Source organism: Malurus melanocephalus, unplaced genomic scaffold (assembly GCF_030028575.1).
Source record: "Malurus melanocephalus ecotype Western Australia unplaced genomic scaffold, MMel_1.1 scaffold_10, whole genome shotgun sequence".
Lineage (NCBI taxonomy): Eukaryota > Metazoa > Chordata > Aves > Passeriformes > Maluridae > Malurus > Malurus melanocephalus.
Genome location: NW_026623242.1, coordinates 2,837,026 through 2,856,117, shown reverse-complemented (window position 1 = coordinate 2,856,117; position 19,092 = coordinate 2,837,026). Strand labels below are relative to the sequence as shown.

At 40.1% G+C, this 19,092-nt stretch overlaps 1 protein-coding gene across 2 annotated transcripts in view; it reads left to right on the top strand.

The window, feature by feature from the left end:
- Nucleotides 1-18,946, top strand: part of CPM (carboxypeptidase M) — a 27,969-nt gene extending 9,023 nt beyond the window's left edge. Inside the window, exons 3-9 of one of the 2 annotated variants that reach the window (XM_057377536.1) lie at nt 6,008-6,105; nt 13,211-13,383; nt 14,843-15,027; nt 15,278-15,448; nt 16,241-16,393; nt 17,434-17,582; nt 18,266-18,946. In XM_057377536.1, the coding sequence (XP_057233519.1) occupies nt 6,008-6,105; nt 13,211-13,383; nt 14,843-15,027; nt 15,278-15,448; nt 16,241-16,393; nt 17,434-17,582; nt 18,266-18,505 (1,169 nt within the window). In that variant the 3' untranslated portion in view covers nt 18,506-18,946. The remainder of the gene's footprint in view (nt 1-6,007; nt 6,106-13,210; nt 13,384-14,842; nt 15,028-15,277; nt 15,449-16,240; nt 16,394-17,433; nt 17,583-18,265) is intronic. The other variant, XM_057377544.1, reaches the window with a different exon arrangement.
- The last annotated feature ends 146 nt before the right edge of the window (nt 18,947-19,092 follow it).

Below are 19,092 nucleotides of genomic sequence, written 5' to 3'. Positions count from 1 at the left end.
TGAATTTGTAGGAGCCAGCTTGCCACTGTTAAGGTGCATATTGCTTTGAGTGTCCTATTCTTGGGGCAAGCATAATGCCTGAGATCTGACAAGGATTTTTACAGGATAGGTATAGCAAGTTTCTTGATGAGTACTTCAGTGAACTGAARTCCTCAAAGTGTACCAGTAACTTCTTGGCCGCATATGAACAACAACTTGTAGTCTACTCATCTGTTGCCTTAAAATARCAGAAATAGTTCTGACCTCCTCTGCCTCTGCTGGTAAAAGGGTAGGCTAAACAAAACTGTTGAATCTGGATGAAYTGCACTTTAAAACAAACCACCACTCTCCATTACGGCTGGTTCGTGTTACAAGCAATGACTTTATTCATGATGATCCAGTGATACTGCTATGAATGGGTAATATTTATTGCTTTTATGTATACAATATTTTTACTGAAAATTACTGGRTGCATACCAGTTTTACAGCTTTCTTGGAAAATAAAGTACACCTTTTTAGAACTAGGTTTAAAAACCTTGTGTTAATAGAAACAAGAGTTGGTGAAAAGGAAAAATAGTCTGTTTGGTTTCTAGGTGTAAATATGAAACCAGTCAGTATAAATAGTAGAAAAAGCCTGCTCAGACTAATTCTATGTGTCTGTGGTGTTCTTGTCATCTTAGTGAGCAATACTGAAAAAGACTAGCTCATCTTAATTTAAAACCAGTATTCCCTCTGGGTTGTTTTTGTTTGGCTTTTACAAGTTTATTTTTATTTCTTGTTTGTTTTTTTGTTTGTTTGTTTTCAAGTAACCTATAAGGTGCTATTGTAGACACTGCTCTGCATTGGCAATTTTTCATGGTTTTGTGCATAAAGAGTGTTTTCAGCTTGATTATGAGAACTTGAAACGGTAAACTGATGACTCACATGTACATAGGAAAGAAAGGGTTGCTGTTTTCCTAAGATACAAGTCCTGTGAAAGTGTCCATAGCAGCTTGGATGTCCCAATCAACCAAAGATTTGTAAACCTTTTGGAAGATAAGCAAGCATGTGAACTATGAATTGTTTTGACTCCCTTCATTTCTCAAGTGCTTTGGAGACAAATAAACAGTATCTAGTGTATTTTAGAGTCATTGTTTATTCCAGCAGTTCTGCTTATATGGTGCTGACTCTAAATTGGAGTGACTGGTATAATCTCTTGGAGTAGATAGGAACTGATTAACTAGTGGGAAATTGATACTTCTATTTACTTTGTGCCGAGAGAGAGAGCCTTAATATCTGTTTTAAGGGATAYGTGGGAAGAGGCCAAATGTAAGAAGTTAAGCAGTGGCCCCTGCATACTGACTGTCAGTGGCTGTGGTAGAGCTGCAGCAGAATGTTACCTTGGGTTTATTGGGCTTTTTTTCTGCTTACCTAAGCACTGTGCCACATACTGCCAGATATGCTGAAATAGTTCATGCCTCAAACATTGATATGAAATTTTATTCATTATAACAAAAACTGTATGAAGAAGCTAACACTAAAAAAGCCACCCTGAAGATACCTGACTGGGACATATGCCTGGTTGATGTATGTGGTTTGTCTCTATCTCTTTAATCTTTTCAATTCCTTGAAGACTTTCTTATACTTAAAGTGTCCCAGGTCCTCTTGGCATATCAACTTTGTTTATTACTAATGCCAGTGCTACTACAGGCCAAGCCCTTAGATAATCCATTCTGTCTCAGTAGCCTATGGTATAATTGAAAGTGAGGATCAATGCTCACAAAAATATTTGATGTACAGTTGTTCATACAGACGTTTGTCTGATCTGTTTCAGGTATGTTGCTTATTTTGGGGGTGCTTTACTCAACAGTCTGGCAAGAATAAAATCACATATTTGTTCATGCTTGTAAGGCTACTTCTGCAATACTGCTACATCAGTCATTCTGATTAACCATTTCTAGTTTTASAAATAATGTACTGGTACTTCAAATTCAGTTAGAATCTGAATCAAGCCATGTGTGCTGTTGGGCAGTCCCCTTGCAGAAGAATAGTTCCAAAATGGCTTTAGATTTTCCAGTTTGAATTGGTGATGACAAATCAGAGTACCTCAGGGCAAGAGTGCTGCTGGTGCTAGTTTAGTAAAAGGAATTACTCTTGAAGTCCTTCATTAGCTGTGGTAATGTTTTGCTGGAAGACTGCAATGTTGCCCCAAGGAGGCTCATCTCACTGGAGAAGAGACTGCTTGGGGCAAGCCTTATCACAGAATTCCAGTACTTGAAGGGTGACTACAAACAGGAGGGATCCTCTCTCTTCACAAGGAGCCACGTGGAAAAAAAAAAAAAAGGGGCAATGGGTACAAGTTGAACTATGTGATGTTTCATCTCAATWTAAAAAAGTTTTTTACCGTAGGAATCATTCACTGGAACAACCTCTCCAGAGATGAGGTAGAGTACTCATCACTGACGGTTTTAAAGATGCAATTGAGCAAAGCGCTTAATAATCTTATCTAGGTTTCCTTTCCCATGTAGGGTTGGACCAGATGATCTCTTGGGGTTCCTTCTACCTTGGGCTGATTCTGAGAGTGATTTTCTGATTGAATTACTCTGTGACTTTGCATTCTAATGAGAATCATTAGATGCCCAATCATGCAATGCCCTTCTCTCTGTCCTGTATCTTTCTGGGTACTGTTTAGGGCTGCCTCAGCATGAATCAGCACTACTGCAGTTCCTACCCAGCACATGGTGAGCCCCGAACAGACTGTAGTCAGTCTATTACTTTTTCTTGGACAAAGTGGTCCTCCCTGCAGACCTGTGGATCAATACCCTAGCCTGACTGATACTGACAGTAGGTCTGAGCCATTCCCCAGTCATTTCACTTCATTTCCCAGCCATAACTTTCTCTGAAATGACAAGTTTTTCATAAATGAAGCTGTAAAGAGCAAAGTGAAGAAAAGCAGAAATAAAATTCAGAACAAAAAAACAGGGAGAACAATCTAGACTCCAGCATCTAAAATTCATTTGTTTTTTTTCCCACTAGATCCGGAGATTTGTTTCAATTTTTCATTTTAATTACCGGTTTTCATAGGTCTGTTTACAATACTGACACTGACACTATGTTGTGAACTGTAGCAATGCTAAGAAAGTTTTTAAAAAGCTAAAAAGACTTCTTCTACTAGAAGCTGTGTGGTCTGGCTCTGCTCCAGTACAAGTCTTGTTACTTGTTGTGAGACACAAAGTCAGAAACACAGGTTTATCTTCATCACTTGAAATATAGTTCACTAATTAGTTGACGTCAGTTTTGGTTTGGTAATTTGGCAGTGAGAAACCGCTTTTCAAAGCATGAGAGGAAGCTTAGCTGTTCCCTTCAGGTACCAAACCAGAGTTATCTGGGCTTTGCTGATTAAAGGAAACCATCCATATGCTGAATCTTTTTATATGCAGTTAATTACTGCCGTATGGAAAGAAATCTTACATCATCCCTCATAGGTACACTATCCAGTACTGCAGGCTGAGCAGACCCAGGAATTTATTTTAATTGTTAATGGAAGGTTTAATACTTCTTTCAAGCTGGAAATGCCAGGAAATAATTGGTATCTCAGTTCATGGGAGTGTTTATCATGGAGATGGCACTCACACAAATTCTAAACAGTCTAAACCTYATGCTGGAAAGACCAATTTACATCAGTACTTAGTGATAGTCTATACTTTGCTCTTTCTTGTGTTTCCCATGAGCGCAGTTCACAGTGAGAGCAGCAGGAATGAGTACTGCCAATGACAAGGCACCAGAAGCATTATTTTAAAATTTGAAATCAGAATACAATATTATTTGTAGAAAGTCTTAAATGATGGAAACATCTAGGGCACTTTGGCTCTACTTGGACTTTTTTCCTGAATATATCTAATGAGCTGCATGTTTCAGGTTTGCAGTTGCTACCTCTAAGTTTGGCTGAAAGGCTGCAGTAGGCACTGCAAGCAGGTGTGTTCCTCTTGGTGCAGAAATCCACATGGCAACTGACACCAAGGAGGGATATCTGAACTTTTGTCCAGTAGAGAGAATGAGATCTGGGAAGCAGGGCTTAGAGGGTGTAAGGACAAAGAATCGTAGGAGCATTCTGAAAGGACCTCCTTGGTAATTCAATGCAAGTTGACTCAGGATACAACTATAGAGAGAATGACACATTGCAGAGAAGGAAATTGAGTTGAGGTTGTTGTCCATACTTGATGATGAATAACAGTAGCATGCTTTTTTCACTCATAGGACTGTTTTCATTTCCAAACATATGCTACTGCAGCAAAACTTCAATCTCTTTTCACTGAGTTGCAGGGTAGTTGAGGTTAGAGGAGACCTCTGGAGGCCTTGGAGGGGAGAAGGGCTAGGATGAGATGGTTCGGGAGTTCTCTTTCTYTAATTTTTGAAGAAGAATGTGCTTAAAAGTTAGTATCTTTGGGTTCTCCACTCTGTAACTTGTCTAGTCTTACAGAACTCAAACTTTTCCTTTTTTTATGGAAGAGTGGCTTTACATACAAGRCCAAATAACTAGCTTTCTTTCCAAATCACTTGCCACAAAATTATTTTTAAAAGTATGGTTGCTCASTCACATTGTCCTTGAATTAAAGAGTCAGTAGCATTATCTCACAGCTTTGTGCACAGCTTGATTACAYGGGTTGAACACCTAAGTCTTGGAGAGTAAAACCAGGGCATATTGAAGTCACTCCTTGTTGAATTTGTCAGCTYGCAGCACTGTCTTGCTGCTTCTTGATCCTAAGCCTGAAACTCTGATTCTGTTAACTTAGAATTTAGTGTGGCAGCCAGTGTACTCCGTTTTATCTCTCTTACAATTGTTTCAGTGCATCTTACAGTGCTTCTTCAATCCTCTTCAAGTTTTTCTCCCATTCCTCAAGTCATGACCTTTGTGGTATAGCTTCTGTGAGTCAGCCACATAGCTAGAAAAGAAAACAAAAATGCTGTGGTATGCACATAGCTACAACGGTCATGCCTTAAAGAATGGGAAACTGATATGCTCCAGAGTTTGTTTATGACGGATTTGATGATCCACAAATATTTAGGAAACAAGGCTTTTTATAGTGCTGCATATAGCAGTTCCTGCATTCTTCTTTCCTGCAAGTAACATTGATGGCTGGGTTCCTCTCAGACAGGTCATGGGTCCCAACATGCCCTGGAGTGTGGAGCTGGGGACAGGTAGCATGTCTTGGCATTCGCAATCTGCAGGCTGTGACTGCTATTACCAAGGAACTGGTCCAGTTTTATTGCTGCCATCTACTGAAACTTGTGTTTTCCACCTCGCTGAGCAGACTAGTGGGAAGCACACATTTGCAGATGAGGTCTGAAATGCCACAATATCRCTAAAAATAATAACAAAAAATATCTTCCCCTTTCCCTCTCCACCCCTGCTTAAATAAGGACTTCCAAAATATATGTGTGTTTTGTTTATTTTGTTACTTACAATTCAGCTTCTTGTGCAGCTTCGGTGGTCCTAACTAATACTCTTTCTGTAGCCATTAATTCTTTCCCTGCTCATGTACTTGGAATATGTCTCTCATATAACTCTTTCTGGTACCTCCTGTTTTCTRAGCAGTAGCTCATGAATGTGTTTAGCTTTTTTGAATTGTCTTTAGCACAAAACCAGATGTTCGTTCTTTGTGATAATGAAAATTTCTGTACATAGTTCAGGAAAGCCTTACGATTTAAAATTTTGGGGGGGAAGAGTGGTATTGTTTGCTAAATTTAATTTGAAAAATGTTTATTATGAAAAAAAGCCTTCTTTTCTAGTCCTGGTTAAATGCTGTAGAAATTGCAGGGTTTGCGACATACTGGGGCAGAAGGCAAAGCATAATTTATATTGCAAATATTCACAGAATGAAAGAACCTCACAGTCTACTTTGATATGTTATGTATAGAACTGAGTGGGTACCAGTGAAATATGAGAATTTTTCAGTGGTCTTAATGACCAACTCTTTTTTTTCTTCTAATGCTTGTTATGATTTTGCACTTGTTTTAAAAAGTGTCTTTTCCCCTTCCCCTCTTAAAGGTAGAGACCTGTGGGTACTTGTTCTGGGAAGGTTTCCAACCCATCATAACATTGGCATTCCAGAGTTCAAGTATGTTGCTAATATGCATGGGGATGAGGTACGTTTCMATTTTTGCAATGTCATTTATACCAAATACACTTACCAGAGGTTTAGAGTGAATTTCTCTCAGGCATGTGCTTCTTATTATTGAGGTATGCTATAACTCAAGGAAGACATAGTATGTGTGTATTTTGTGAAGAATTCTCAGAATAAAGTTCCCTTATTTTGGTGGAAGGCCTTAGGTGACCTTACATCCTGGTGATGAGTCCTACAGTCCTGCACCAAAACCTCTCTTAAGTAGTGAACTCTGTCTTCTGTGAGTGAGTAAGCCCAGAGGCCTTAAGTTTCCTGACAATGAGTCAGATGCAGTAATTTGGTTGTACGTTATTATTGCCTAGACATGAAATATGACTGAAAGAACTCTTCAGATACATCCTAAGATTAAATATTAGTTGCTATGAAGCATCAAATTATTTATTTTAGGAAGAAAATTTATCTTGGAAACCTTAAGCTAGGAACRCCTAGATTTACCTGAGATAACACAAAGAATAAAACAAAAAGCCATTCCAGAACAATAAACTTGCTATGGGAAGAATGCCCATTAATTAATGATGAAGAAGAAATGGTGATTATGAGCCTACCTCGTGCAGTACTTGAATCTGAGTCAGAAAGAATCAAAGCTTCACTCTGTAGTACTTTCTTGCTTTCTATTCCTTTTATTGTTTACTTTACCTGATTATATTAGTCATTTTCAGGATAAGTTTAAACTGCACAATGTAATTTTATTCAGTCTCTCACGTGAAGGTTAAATAATTTAATAGGAGTAGCAAGATATGTATATATATGGATGTGCTAGACTGTGAATTCCCAAAACTGAAAAAAACAGATATAGTAGAAAGTGTATCCTGAGCAAAGGGTAATGTGTCACAAGTTATTGCTGTTAACAATATTGTGTGTGAGTACTTGCAGGCCTACAGGCACTTGTGACATTATGTGCCAAGGATTTTCCCCAAGCTGAACTAGTTTCACCTTGTTCGACAGTGGCCTTGCTCAAAGTGCTGCTGGGATTTTGCCTGCTTGGGAATTTAACTCTGTGTGGGAGGAAGCTGATTCATGGTTTCATGGATTTGTTACTGGATGCCCAAGACGGGGTTTGCAGCTCCTGAAACCTGGTGTGTGTCACCAAGGCACTGAGGCTCCATATTGCAGTCCCTGCAGACTGCTGAAGGGGATTGCAAACCTGTGGCTACAAATCACCCGGTTTTGATGTGAAGGAGGTGGAGGGCAGGATATGATCTCATCCAGAGTGGCCTGGCTTGCAAATCCAATATTGCTGGACTGCAGAAGGCCACACATACTGAAGTCTCCACCATGAAGAACCCCTGTCATTATCRCAGCCCAGCTGGATACACATCAGGAGCTTTGGCCATAGAAGCACACTGTTAGCATAGCCACAGGGCTGGGAGTTGCTGGGGATTGGCAACTTGGATCACTGCCTAGGATCTACATTTTTATTGACTTCATGAGGAAATGAGGCAAGATTTTCTTCTAAAGTCAGACACCTTGCCAGACAGCCTGAGCAGGGTTGATCCTTGACCTGCCTAGCTAAGGTGTGCTACATGCTAGCATGTTTGTCAGACCAAGCTTGCACCTAGGGAGCATTCCAGAAATAGAGCCATTCCTCCTTTTCAGGCCCTCATGATGATTTTTGCCGTATGGGATTTTTTTTGTGTATACGTGTAACACTCGGTGTTTGGGTTTATCTGAACATAAATATATATCAGGTGGCAGAAAATTAGTTCCTCATATTCAAGTCCTCCAATGCCTCTCTATATTTTTCTTCCCATAATCCAAGATTCTGGTGGACTAGTCCCTGGCGATAGATTCAACTACCCTTACAATATAYTAAGTAGATAAATTTTGCACTAATTATACAACAAGCTTCAACTTGTGTGCMAGTCTTTCATAAATTGAAATTATGGCTTCATTGATCCAGTCGGGTCTTCCAGTGCTTCAGTGACGCTTTCCACAAATGATACACGATGAGAAAAGTTCTGTTCTCAAGTAWTGTTTGGTGATGCTGCCTTGCTAACCTGCTATGATCACATAAATGACACTTAACTTTGACTCAGCTGGCCAGCTGCTCCTAAAACATAAAAGTTGGGGTGGATCCTGAATTACATGTGTGTGGGCTGTTCACTCATGCTGCTGGAAGAAAATCTAGGTTATTTGGAGAGCTACCAAACAGGGAAGTTCTAATAAAGTAACGTGAGTACACAATACTATGAAAAACATTTTTTTTTTGGAGCTGGAAAGATTTTTTTTTTTTTTTTAAGTAAGTTCATTTTTCTTAATACTGTAAGATATAACCAGCCAAGATTTGAAAGATTTTCATTTGTGTTCACTGTTGCCAGATAGAGTGAACTTCTGCCCCAGATCCACTGAGAGTCAACAAGACTTCTCCTATTCTTGTGTTGCCTGTATGAAGGTGGACACCATTTTAACAGTATCTTTTGTTTRATCCAAGCCAAATTAAAACTGATTTAAACTGACTTTAATCAAAATGGCAGTAATTGACTGGCCAAAATGCATCTGCCTGTGAAAGGTTAATAAAGTCGGTAGTGGGGAAGGTAAGGAAGAGTTTGCCTGATCTTCTGGGGCAGCTCCCATTCTGAATTCTGAAGCCTTGTATTCATGCTTGAAGGATCTTCTCTTTCTAAGTGTATACACTCACACAATCCTCCCTGCGGAAGAACTCATACCTCTTAACATTGACCACAACCAAACTCCTGAACAATCTAAGTCCTAAATGGAGAACTGAACTACCACCTTTGGACCCTCTGTGCCAGTGACTTGAGTCCATTCCGTGCAAGGGAACAAATAGGATCTGGTTGGAAAGCTGTTCCTAAACCATGTATATCACTGCAGGGAAACCCTTTAAGGAAAAGCATGTCTGAATAAACTGTAAGTTATCTGTGGGTTTCTGCTTTTCCCCTTTAATTTATTGAGTATATGGCTGTAACTTTCCGCAGCTATAGTGTAGCTGGGCCATTACAAAATGAACTCTTTCTCAGGATGGCAATGCTGAATCAGCCCTTTTCTTCTAAAGCATCCACTTCTCATCACTTTATTTTCTCAGTGTATAATATTAAACAGCAATAATTTATTTATCATKATAAACAATTCTTTAGATTAATAGAAATAAAACAATATAATAATAATATAATGATATAAAATTTTATTAAAATAATAGTATTTTTCTTTCACTGTGTGGAACTGATCTTATCCTGATAGGTCTGAACTAGTCTACAYGAAAGGATGTGTTTATCTGCTGGCTTATCTTGTGAAATTAGTTTAAGCAACTATACTGTATTTTCCATGTCATCATAGACATAGTCATATCCACTGTAGGGTTTCCTGAAATATTAGGGCTTAGGTGAGTAAGCACTGGAGTGGATTTATTTGTGATCAATATAATGGGGTCTTTAAAAACAACCAAACAATAAACTAATGAGTCTTGTGTAGAACTTCTCATTCTTAAAGAGAAAAAAAAAATGGAAGCTGCATTTACACTATCAAAATACCATGTGGAAAAAAAGCTGKTTTTTTTATCATCCAGTTACACAAAAAGAATACTGCACATACGGCACAACTTCCTTATAAGGAATTATAAGCCCGTGTTCCTATGTCCTCAATCCTGTGTGATATGTTATTGAAGTGATATACAGAGAAACAGTATTTGCCCTAGAAAAGAAAAATAAAAAAGATAAAAAATGAACTATATTCCACCTACCTTCAGCATTAGCTGATGTAATGCGAAGAAGGTGAGAAGCACCAGAGAATTCAAAATACAAAGCAATCATATCTTAGTGCTAAAAACAGACTTGGAAAAAAGCTGGATGTTGCTGAGAGCTGTTTCTACACAGTTTAATACTGCCTTGCTGCAGTTACCTTTTTCCTTATTTTTCTTCACACTCTTCCAAGTGAGAGAAGGAAAATCTATCCATGTCTCAGCCAGGTAAAACCTGAAGCCTGTGGACTTTGTCCAGGTAACAATTTATGCCAGTTAYTAGTTCAAAAGGAGGCTTTACATTGCCATTTCCTTCAGTGATAAACCAAAGAACTGTACTTCCCTGTCATACATGTGGTAGTTCTCAGATGTCCATAGTGATTGCTGCTGTAGAAATAAAGGGATGTGGTCCTAACTATTTGCATAAACAGTCACTTTAACACCAGTGTGTTTTAGCAAAGCAGGACAGTGTGATGTGTCCTAGCAGTGYGCAGCGAGTGCTGAAAAAGTGTTAAAAACAACTTCTTGCAAGTATGGCATTTATGTGGGAAACCAGGATGGACTTCTGGTTTCTCTACTCTAACTCAGCTTCCTGAGGTGGGGTTGTGCCTGGTATGCTGAACTGGGCCTGTGGAGCAGCCAGGGCYGACAAGACTGTGCTGCCCTGAAACAGGTCCTGCCTGATTGTTTGGATCTTTCTTTCAACATCGTTCAACTTAAAAACCAGGCCATGTTTAAGGAAAGAATTTTAATAATAAAACTGGGCAGAGTCCATCCACCCATAGTCCCCTGGTATTAGGTCTCTATCATGTGGTAACAACAATGTTCTAAACCCAGGGCTGCTGCAGTAAGCTGTTACAGTGCAGATGCAATTGCAGCTAACCTTAATCTCCTAACTGGCTGCTGCTAGGGCTTCTTGTGTAATCCCAAGGTGGCTGAGCAGGGTGCTGACACAGCCCTGCCAGGMGGCACAGTCAGGAACTTTAAGGGATATGTGTAGAGGAGCAGCAGTCACACCCTTTTCTACAATGTTGATCCATGTCCTGACACATGCACACTTCTTCATTCAAGGCTTCCCCTTAGGATSACTGAAAGCCTTTGCTGCTGACTTTCTCCCTTTGGGGCACAGGAGGAAGCTGACATCTGAAAGTGCACAGAGAAACCTAATGTCTAATTGTATCCCTAGAGGTGGGACAAAGGCATTTCCTTTGCTTTTCTCTCACCCTTCATCTGAAATGCAGTAAAACAATGCACCTTGGCATCTCCCTTGGGATACTGCAATTAAAACTAAATGTTCATGTCCTCTCAAAGCCCTAGAACACATACATGCGGTCCTCTGCTCTTCTCTCTCTCTTCATATTAAACCCGAGGCAATGTAAAGTATCTGTCCTCAATTTTACTGTCAGGAGCCTACCTTCAGTATGTCTAGATCCTTTACTTGGACCTCTGAAGTAAAACTGAGTGACTCATAACTCTGTCCACAGGTACAGCTCACCTCTGTAGTTACAGGGTAAAGTCTGACTGAGCAGCAGATGCTTTCCAAGGGCTTGATCAAAACTTGATCTCGAACTTGAATTTTCCCCAAAATGAAAACGTTCCCTCAAATAGTTCCAGAAGTGCTTTCCCAAGCAATGCATGGTGCTCTGGACCAAAACAGTAGTAATAAGAACCTTCTTCCCTCACTCTGCAATCATCCAAATGCCAGCTYTCTTATGATAATCTGAATCGTTTAATGTCCTGCATACAACAATAGCTATACCAGAAATCCTATAAAATAGTTGTAAAATACTGTATATGTGAGTAAATCTGGGATTAAGTGCAAAGAATGTAATCCGTGAAAAACTCGTCATTTTTCATTCTTTGTAAACATTGTCCTTTTCTACCACATTCTCTCATTACTTTTCTTTTTCTAATTTCCCCCTCTCTGTACCTGCTTCTCTACCCTTTCTTTCTTGGATTTCTTTTGGTCRGGCACTGAAGAGAAGTACAGTAGGAGAAGAGCACTTTCCCAGTTTCTCCAGACAGCAGTCCAGTCTTGTCTATAGTTTAGCTGTCTCTGTGGTAGAGCCATTCTTGCTGATTCTGAGTCTGGTAACTTCATCTCTCATGCCCAGGGCCATAATTTGGCTGATTTCTCTCCTGTCCTCTCCTTTCTTCCTCCCCACTTAAATGCTTCCCAAGATGTCTATCACCCTGTTCAAGAGCTGCCCGTACAAGACAGGTTCTGTTGCATCCCTTCTTAAATTTCATATTTATCAGACCTTCAGAGCAGTCTGTTTTCACATACTCAGGTGCTGGTTTAGATCCTATTGTGATATACCAGACTTTCTTCTAGGAGATAAAGTAGAGATAAATTATCTCTAGAACTCATCTACTTGCAAGTCTTGGTTTGTTCCCTTCCCAGACAGGGTTTAGGAGCCTTAAAGCATCCTTGAGGCATGGATCACAGTGCTATGGGAAATGCCCGTGGAAAATATGGTCCAGTGAATGCTGGTAGTGTGTTCTGGGATAGAATAGGATTGCCCATAACTCTGGATCTGTAACTTGACAATATTTTGCCTAAAATCTGATAGACTGAAGTCCTGTCAGCTTTCGTGGCTTATAAAAATTTACATGAACAAAAATACATGTTCAGATTTTTCTCTACCACTGCCTCTCCTTGATCTAAAATCTGTATCCAAATGATCCAAAAGGCATCCTTCCATGTCTTTTTCCAAGGATTTATATACATTTGGTTTCCCCAATGCACATGTTCATGGCATTAAAATAAAGCGATGTAATAGAAGTGCCTATGTGGCCTCTCTGGTCTTGTATTAATATTGACATCCCRTAAAAGGGGATCCACGTGAAAAAATCCTGCTCCGTAGCATCCTGGAAAATGTTGTTGTCTTGTCCTTCCTTTCTCCTTAACCACCACTGCCAAGTGCTGGCACTTGTGTGCAGGGCCCAGGGTCACTGTGGCAACAGCACAGAGCTGGGTTCCTGCAGCGGGGCTGAGAAAATGCAGTGGGGTGTTTCCAAGCCCATGCGATGTTTATCGGTCAACTTTAGTTTTGATAAAGCTATTCCTTATCCGTGCAAGATCTGAACAGTGAAGCTGACACAGTTGGTTTCCCATTATACAAAAAGGTCTGGTTGATCTGGGTTTAAAACCCTAGTGAAAACCTCCAGTGATTCCTTTAATCTATTCAATTACTTTAAATATATTTAGGGGAGAGCATAAAACAGATCAGAATGCTCTCATATGCCTTGTATGTCTGTATAATCCGTAAGCACAACTTGGAAGTGCAAGGTGGTGGGTCTTTTTTTATTTATTTGTTTTCTTCTTCTTCCACAACAGACTTAAAAATAAAATCTCTGATTCTTTACACAGACTGTTGGGAGAGAAATTCTGCTCCATTTGATAGACTTCCTGGTGACCAGCTATGGACGTGACCCAGTTATTACCCGGTTACTCAATAATACCCGGGTTCATATCATGCCAACTATGAATCCTGATGGATTTGAAGCTACAAAAGAGCCTGATTGTTATTACACACGAGGAAGGTAAGGGTGGCTTGGGAGGGTGGGAGAGGTAAAATAAATGGGTGGGGAGTAATAATCACAGATAGCCAAAACACTGAATCATACGTGGTGGAGAGCAGAGTCTACAGGATGTGTTAGGGCTAATTTTTGCCTGTGCTGTTCTGAAGACTTGTTATGGCATAGAGATTCTGGGAGACTGAGTCAGATGGGTGTTTATATGTGATGTGGCCAGAGAAAATTGGTCAGAATGGTGTAATGACCTCATCTTTTAGGCAGGAGACCCAGATTACGAATACAAGCACAATTTCCTATTTTGTAGCACCTTTAGAGTGCTACAAGAAAAGAAGGGAAATTCCACCCACAGGGATCTATTTCAGTTAGAGAATTCTGTAGCCCTTCCTAATGAGAAAAGGTGCGTCTAAGCTTGTTGAATGGTCTTCTAGCAATGTGTTTAAAAATCATATTGAATGTAAGAGGGAGGAGTTACACAGGAAGAGCTGCCTGTAATAGGTTGTGTGAATAGTGGTGGTAGGAAAGAAAAATCTACACAGAAGAAAATAAAACTTGGCATTGCATCCTGTGCTTCTTTTGCATTCTTTAATGTGACTATTGCAGAGACCAAAAAGGGGACAAAAAGTTTTACAAGCTAGAAGAGGGAAGGAGAGAGAGAATGGGAAGAAAGGCCCAAAAGACAAAGTTGGAACGTGCAGAAAAAGCAAACCTGTGAGCTAAAAGTTCTCTTGGATCAGTGGCCTTGGCAACATCAGAAGCAAGTGAAAAGATTATTTAGGTAGTTTAGTTCTTAGGTGACCAGTGTAGGCCATTGTTTTTATTAAGAAAAAATGTATTACTTAGCAAATAGATGGAACTTGTATGGAGGGGGTTATTTTTTTATCACCTCACTGTCAAAATTTCAGTTTACCTGACTGAAATCAAAAATTAACACAGTCAGTGGCAAAACCCTCTTTATTTCTGTACTGACCTGAGTGAAAAAGCAAGAGAGTGTTTACACAGGCTGGACATTAAGGCTGAGGGAGAAGAAAATGCATCCTGTGTTTGACGCAAATGTTTTCTGTCTGTCGAGAGTGGCAACAGTCTAAGTGATACTGCCATTAAGTCGTTACCTTGTCTTCTATACAAGCAGGAAAAACACATGCAAGACGATGACAAAGTCCTTCTGATCTGCCTTTATTTTTCTAATTCAGATATTTGTAGGTGTGTGCATACTATATGCATGTTAAATATTCTGTTTCCACTTGAAATATGATAGAGGAATTGTTTTGTTGTGTCCTATGAAAATTCCAGTGCTGCCAGGAAGCAAACTGAAGTCCATCACCTTAATGCTTGAGAAATAAAAAATGGTCACCTTGCCTGTCCCCTAAAGACATGAGCACACCACAGATCTGGAGTTCTGGAAGGCTGGTGATGGGGAAATGTCCACAGGCTAAAGAGTAATGGGAATGTCTTCTCTCTTTCTAAGGTACAACAGGAATGGAGCAGATCTGAACAGAAATTTTCCTGATGCCTTTGAAAATAACAGCGCTGGAATTCAGCCAGAGACTCGAGCAGTAATGGACTGGATAAAAAATGAAACGTTTGTTCTGTCAGCAAACTTGCATGGGGGTGCCCTGGTTGCCAGTTACACCTTTGATAATGGTAACCCAGGTAAGCTGCTAACAAAGTCTATTCTCCACAACAGGCTGGGTTTAGGAACATTAGCTGCACCAAAGCAGGATTTGTAAGGATTCCTGCAAGTTTCTTCTGGCTTTTGAGCTGGGATGGGCAGAATTTGATAAACCCTATCAAAATTCACTGCCTAATATGGCCATTTGGGAAATATTTATCCTGTATGTAAGCCAGCACTGTTTGTTTTACCAGTAATGAGACTTGCACAATGGCTATCTTTATTCTGCAGTTACTGGCTCTTTGAATGGCTATAGCAGATCTCCAGATGATGATGTCTTTGTTCACCTGGCAAAAACCTATTCTTCCAACCATGCCAGCATGTACAAAGGGACAGGGTGTGACAACAGGCAAACCTTTCCAGAAGGCATTACCAAYGGGTACTCTTGGTACCAGCTGGAAGGTAAGAATGTCAGGGTTACTTTAATCAGCTGCTTCCGGTAAGATGTTCTCACTTCCTTCTGCCATCTTTGATGATGCAAGAGCAGTGATTTTTGTCAGAGTAGAGGGTTGATGAGGGGAGTAAGTCAGCTCATTCACACTGATTCTCAGAGCAGGAGCTGGGTGTTTTCAGACTCTTCCAGCCAGCAATCACACAAGTGAATGAGGCAGTCACTGTTTGGCTGCTTCTGTTCCCCTTAAGGCTTGTATAGGTTACACACATGTGCATACACTGCTTGGCATCAAGATCTTCTCCTTTCTGTTAATATGTCATCCATTTTTTAATGTTTGATTACTGAAATAAATATTTTCRTTATTGTTTATGTGTAGCCAAATAGAATATGTGGCTTGTGCACTGTGTATATTGTTTACATTGTCTGAATTCAAAGACTTCAAAAGTTCTTGAAATGGCTTTGGCAGTGGCAAATCCTTTGCCGGCCTATCTGCTCCTTTTTAGTTGGGAAAGCTTGAATGAATTCAAGTCAAAGACCCACCCTTTCTCAGCCACAATCATCATCATCATTTCCAAAATGACATATAGTGGAAAACAACACTCTAAGAGTAASTAGAGTAAATAATTAAATTGGTTTTCCACAGGAGGCAGTAAATATAAGTGTGACATTGAGAAATAATTTATCTGCTTTACTTTCCTTATAGGTATGCTGCAAGTACAACATTTTAACTCTCCTATTTGTCTTTTAGTTTGAACTTAGTGTTTCTTTGCAGCTGAACACCCTTTTATTTCACTTTTAAGGTGGAATGCAAGATTACAACTATGTCTGGGGACAGTGCTTTGAAATTACATTAGAGCTGTCRTGCTGTAAATATCCTCCAGCAGAGCAACTGGAGAAGTTCTGGAGAGACAACAAAGTTGCTCTGATCGAGTACATCAAACAAGTACACCTAGGTGGGTATTCAAATGGGGAGAGAAAGCTAAGGCCAGCTTAGATGGAACTCCTCAGCAGGCTGGGTCAGTGTCACAGGAGAGCTCACAGGGGAGATCTGGTGTTAACTTGGGAGCTGCTGAACAGGAAGTGCTACAAGGCCAGGGTAGCACTTGGGTAAGGGTAAGGAGAATGGGTATGGATGGGTAARGCAGGAGAATTTACAGGTGTGTCAGGTGAGGGGCAATGGTGTGCTACGGGCTTAAGATGTGCTGGGGCAGGAGCGGGGTCTGTCTGACCATGTGCCCCTCCCAGGGAGTCCGCTATCCTGAGCAGCTTTGGGATAATAATCACTTCTTTCAAAGGTCTCTGAGTGTGTGTGCCTCAGCACAAGTTTCATAGGTCTTTGCTGCTTGCATTTTGTAAATTTGAAAGGCTTCTCTAGGTGTGATCTGACTTCTCATTTGGAAGAGAACTGCTGCTTAGTGAAGCTGTGGTGCTTTACAATTAGTTGAAGGGTTTGCACAAATCTCTTGCTTATCTGCATTTTTATATCTGCCCTAAGTATCTGGCTGCTGTTTTATCTCTGCTTAATGTTTGGGCTGCCTTGAAGATGTGTGTGGGAATTAAGAGAAACTACTTCATAAGCAGACATTGTTGGTATTCTGCCTTTGGGAAGTACTAGACAAGAGGCTGACTTACTTTAAATTACAAAAAAGAAGGGGGTGTGTTTGTGCAAAAAACTGCCAAACCTGTACTGAAGATTGGAATCCTTCAGTAAAAGACATACAGTAAGTGTGCATAATGCCTTCAGCAAATGAGATTTAGAAGAGATTACAATACTGCTTTCTAACTTCACAGGAAGGTAAACTATTAACAGCCAAGGATTTTTGGGTTTAATTCCCTTAAGTAAGACCTAAGTGACTAGTGATAGTATCMGACATGCTGAAACGTGGTGAAATAACCTTTGAGTGCACCCAGCAACAGAACAGTCTGACTTTCTCAGAGAAAAAGGCTCACCAGTTACAGGTCGTGATCTTTCTCTCCTCTCCCTTTTTCATAGGTGTCAAAGGCCAAGTTACTGATAAGAATGGGAATCCCATTCCCAATGCCATCGTGGAAGCCAAAGGAAGGCCACATGTCTGCCCCTACAGAACAAATGAACAAGGGGAGTACTTCCTTCTCCTTTTGCCTGGGACGTATGTGATCAATGTGAGTATGCAGCCTTGCTAAAGTATTGGTACTAATTGTATTGAGTTCCTGAGCACAGTGAGACAGCATCCTTGGAGCTGGGTGAGCTGAACTGCTCAAGTCACAGATATGAGCTCTAAAGACTGTTTAGCAGACTTTCTATATAGTATATTTAAACATTAGCAGAAAGGAAATCTTGTGATACAGTCCTCAATGTGAGAGATAAGCACTCCTCTGACCTTGATGGTGGAGCCAGTGAGGATGAGCTGGGCTCCAGCTGGAGACCTGGTGCAGGGCAACAGGAGCTTGTGGTGTTTGAAACAAACTGGAACAACAAACGGAACTCTTGCAGGGTGAGAGGGTGGAGCCTGGGATCCGGGCAGCTCTGGGCTGACACCACCACCAGTGACTGTCATTTCCTTTGTCAAAATAGTTTCTGTGGAAGTACTAGAGAACATCCCTGCCCTGTAGGCTCTGCCTGCTGCCAAGGGCTTATGCTTAAGCTTCACTGCGGGATTCCCTCTCTTGTGCAGCAAGTCTTATCTTATTGCTATAATGGGAAAACTTTACTCTTCTCTCATGCCATGTTCTCAAATGTATCTTTAGAACATTTCTCCTGTACATTTAAAGTATAAACAATGATTGTTTCACAGTTGAAMTCAATGTTTCAAACCAAGGAAGAACACTTTTGTGTTTGCTCCTAGGCTACTGTACCAGGATTTAAATCGATGTTGAAGACAGTGGAAATACCTGACAACACTGGTAACTTCAGTGCTTTGAAACAGGACTTCTCCTTCTCAGAGGTCTCAGATCAGATCAGATCAAGAGTTGCTTCATGTCCCAAAATTCCCCTCTACCAAGAGCTCGCACGGACTTCAGCTGCAGTAAAACCAACCCTAAACATCTTGGTTTTAATGACCATTATGCTTGTAATTTTCAAATGAAGTCAGGAATGACAAAGGCAAAACCTTTCTGCACAAATGTGGCTTTTCAGAGAAGGAATTGTATGTGCAAAAGAATGTATGTTTTTATAGACCAAATGCTCAGATTCACAATCGTGTTTACTGTATTTCACAAAATACTGACTTGACAACTGAATGTTTTACTTTAGTAATAACAGACTCATATTTTTAATTGTAACCGACTATCATATTTTTCTATGTAAGTATTTTAGCCTGACAAAATTTTGTACAGCGTATGGAGATAACTGTAGAATTTTGATGTAGAAAGTATTTTGAAGACTTCTCCCAAATGCAAAAAAAGTGACGATCGTACTGCAAATGTTTTGTGCAAGCTCAGGTTCCTCATTGAGCCAACAGCTCAGGTGCGACATGAGTGATGAACTCAATACTAATTTCTCATAATAAAGCCACTGGTATAAATGAGGAATGGCATTTTCATATATGCTCTTTCTTACCTGGACAGATGACACTGCTCTGGGCTCAAATGAGGTAAAGATCAGTAACAAAGACACATTTTAAGACAAGAAGATGAAAATGAAGTGTGAGTGTGTGCTGAAAGGCCATGCTGT